The sequence below is a fragment of the Lethenteron reissneri genome, unplaced genomic scaffold (assembly GCF_015708825.2).
Source record: "Lethenteron reissneri isolate LAM-NWPU_2019-01 unplaced genomic scaffold, ASM1570882v1 scaffold_510, whole genome shotgun sequence".
Taxonomy (NCBI): Eukaryota; Metazoa; Chordata; class Hyperoartia; order Petromyzontiformes; family Petromyzontidae; genus Lethenteron; species Lethenteron reissneri.
In genome coordinates, this window is record NW_026892032.1 from 30011 (window position 1) to 32959 (window position 2949).

Genomic DNA, 2949 nt, shown 5'->3' on the forward strand with positions numbered 1-2949 from the left:
TCAGCGTTCGTAATAATAAGTCAAGTTTGCCTTATCGGCGCCCTCCTTTTACCTGCAGCTCCTTGATTTTCTTTTGTAGCTGAGCTGAGAGGGCCATTTCATCTTGCATTTTTGAGTTGGTCTGTCCGATTTCACGTCTTTCCTTTAATAAAACAAATCCAAAAAATGATTACACGTTGTAATGCGCAGTATACCATGCATATAATCGCACGTTTCAAAAGCAGGGTTTTCAAACTGGGCATGTCGTGTGCGATTCACGCTTCTGCTAACAGGGCTGCTTCTCCCGTGTAAGCTGAAGACAAAGAACTGCACACACAGCACTGATCTTACAATAAGCAAAGCATCATGGAAAACAACGGCATGAGCGGTCTTGCAGATTTAACCTGCATCCACTCATTTGAAATGACAATCCAACATTATTGTGCTCAATTTCCCCACGTGCAAATGCACATTCCGCTTGTTGTGTACAGCCTCTTCATATGCAGTTGCGTTTAGCTGCCACGCAAGTTCACATTGCAAATGGTCGTGAATGGTAATGGGTGGTGCTGTGGGCGGTGTGCGAATGGCACACACAGACGATATTACGGCGGGGCACAGAGAGGGTTCCGAACGGTCAGCCACGCGCGGTGCTTCGCGAGGTGAATTCGGTGCTCGGCTTACTTTTTCATCTTCTCTTCCAGCTGCTGTTTGTCATTTTCTAGGTCTGTCACAGCCTCCTGGGACATTTTGAAGTCGCCGTCCACTTTTCGCTTCGCCCTTTCGACGTCCATGCGAGTTTTCTTTTCCTGTTCCAAAGAACCCTCAAGCTGCGCAGAAATGAATGTAGGGCGTAATGAATGATTGTACACATTAGCATTTTGCCCTGGAATGAATAAATTAATATTGCATATACAGAGTGCTTCAAAAAAATGTTAACAATAATATGGGACTATCGTTTTTTTATGGAAAAAGAACTGATAATACACTGTAACGTGATAACAAATGTATGTTAAGAACTTTAAAAATTCACTTGTTCGCCATCATTGTCAACACGTGCCTGGAATCTTCCCCAGGTGGTCTCCAAAGCCCGGAGGCACATTTCTTGTGGTGTTGTTGCCTCAACCAGTAATGTATCTGCCATTGCTTTCTGGGTTCATTGTCAGATGAAATTCAAAGAAGTTTGACGGAAACGTGATCGTGCGGTGATGTTGAATTCAGCCGTGAAAAGTCTGAAGCCACTGGTGAGGAGCTTTTATTGGTCAGAATTTGGTCAATACATTGGCAACGTATTAATAATAATATTGATAATCCATAATAGTGGTTTTTGGTGCTAGATCACGTAAATATAAACACGTGGTTAAACCCGCCACCACCCGACACAGCCAATCAACACGGTTTGTCACGTAAACAAAACGTGCCAATTTGTTACTAGTTCAGCACACCGGTGTGTTGGAGAGTAAACCCACAACATTTACCATTCGAGTACTAATACTAATAATACCTGACAATCTTGTCAGGTGGTGGGACGGTTCATGACAAGAATTGTCGAACCTCACAAAAATAATATCCAGGGACTACCTTGACTCCTCCCACCCTCAACCAGTATATATACAAATACTGTTTCTTGGAATTTCTCTCACTTGATACAGCAAGCGTGCTGTGACGGTTCCACCTGAAGACGGAAGCTTGTGTTGCCTCCGAAACGTCGTGATTTTTATTTTATTTTAATTTTACTTTTATTCATTTTAATTGTTTACCTACGTGACTTTACCGAAAAAAAACCTAAGAATATGAATCCTTGCAGTCACGAAAGCTTCAAATCTAGAATTCTACAACACCCAGCTAATTTTCGGGATCGTCACGATCCATGGTCGTGATCAATTCATTGGGAAAGTTTATTTCATCCTCCCCCCTCCCTCCCCGCCTCGCACCTCTGTCCACTGAGCAGTATTAACGGGTTGACCACGTTGGGTCGATCGGCCGGCCACACGCAAACGACTCGCAGGGCTGCGCCATGGCAGGGTCGACGTACCTCGTCGACTTGCTGCTCCAGCTTGGCCTTGGCCTTGGTGAGGGAGTTGACTTTGTCCTCCTCCGCCTGGAGGTCGTCCAGCGTCTGCTGGTGAGCCTCCTGCAGGGCCTTCTTCTCCTTCGTCAGCTTGGCGATGTTCTCTTCCAGCGCTGCCATCTCCTCGCTCAGGGTTTTCACCTGCGCGACAAGCAAACGTGTGGGTTTGTTTTCTTGTTAGTTTTTAGTTTTTTTGTTTTTTGTTTATTTAATTTTTTTGTTAGTTTCTTTGTTAATTTTTGTTTTAGTTTTTTGTTAGTTTTTTTGTTAATTTTTTGTTTGCTATTTTTCAATTTTTGGTTGTTTATTTTGGGTTTTTTGTTAGTTTTCTTGTTTATTTTTTGTTTGTTTATTTTTGTTTTTTGTTAAAAAAATTTGTTATTTTGTTAGTTTTTTTTCTTTGCTGCAAGGCACCGCTCATAGGCAGAGTTTTTACTCCTATATTTGGGGGCAGCGGGGGGGAGAGGGCAGGGGTTCACTTTGTCCCTCATATTAAAAATCGCAGGTGCATATAATTAATTTATTTTGAATCTTAATTGTAAACTACTGAAAATAATTTAATAAAGGTGTCCAGTCCGGAGGGGGGGGGGGTTGCCCCCCAGTGCCCCCCACCCCAAACTCTGTCCATGAGCGTTTGTGTTACTTTTTGCTTGTGTACCATTGCAGAATCAGAATCCCAATCTGTATTTATACTAGAGGAATCTGATGCGCTATGAAGCTGCATTGCAAACGAGAGCTTCGCCAAATACTTTGACACCGCATATACAGTGAGGGAAAAAAGTATTTGATCCCCTGCTGATTTTGTACGTTTGCCCACTGACAAAGAAATGATGAGTCTATAATTTTAATGGTAGGTTTATTTGAACAGTGAGAGACAGAATAACAACAACAAAATCCAGAAA

At 42.6% G+C, this 2949-nt stretch overlaps 1 protein-coding gene across 1 annotated transcript; it reads right to left on the minus strand.

Annotated features, from left to right (window-relative positions):
* Window positions 1-656: 656 nt before the first annotated feature.
* Window positions 657-2188, minus strand: LOC133339882 (myosin-6-like; the record flags this gene model as incomplete). The annotated part of the gene is made up of 2 exons (XM_061548010.1): window positions 657-806; window positions 2012-2188. Coding segments are annotated over 2 exons (327 nt in total), but the record flags the coding sequence as incomplete, so codon positions are not given.
* Between the last annotated feature and the right edge of the window lie 761 nt (window positions 2189-2949).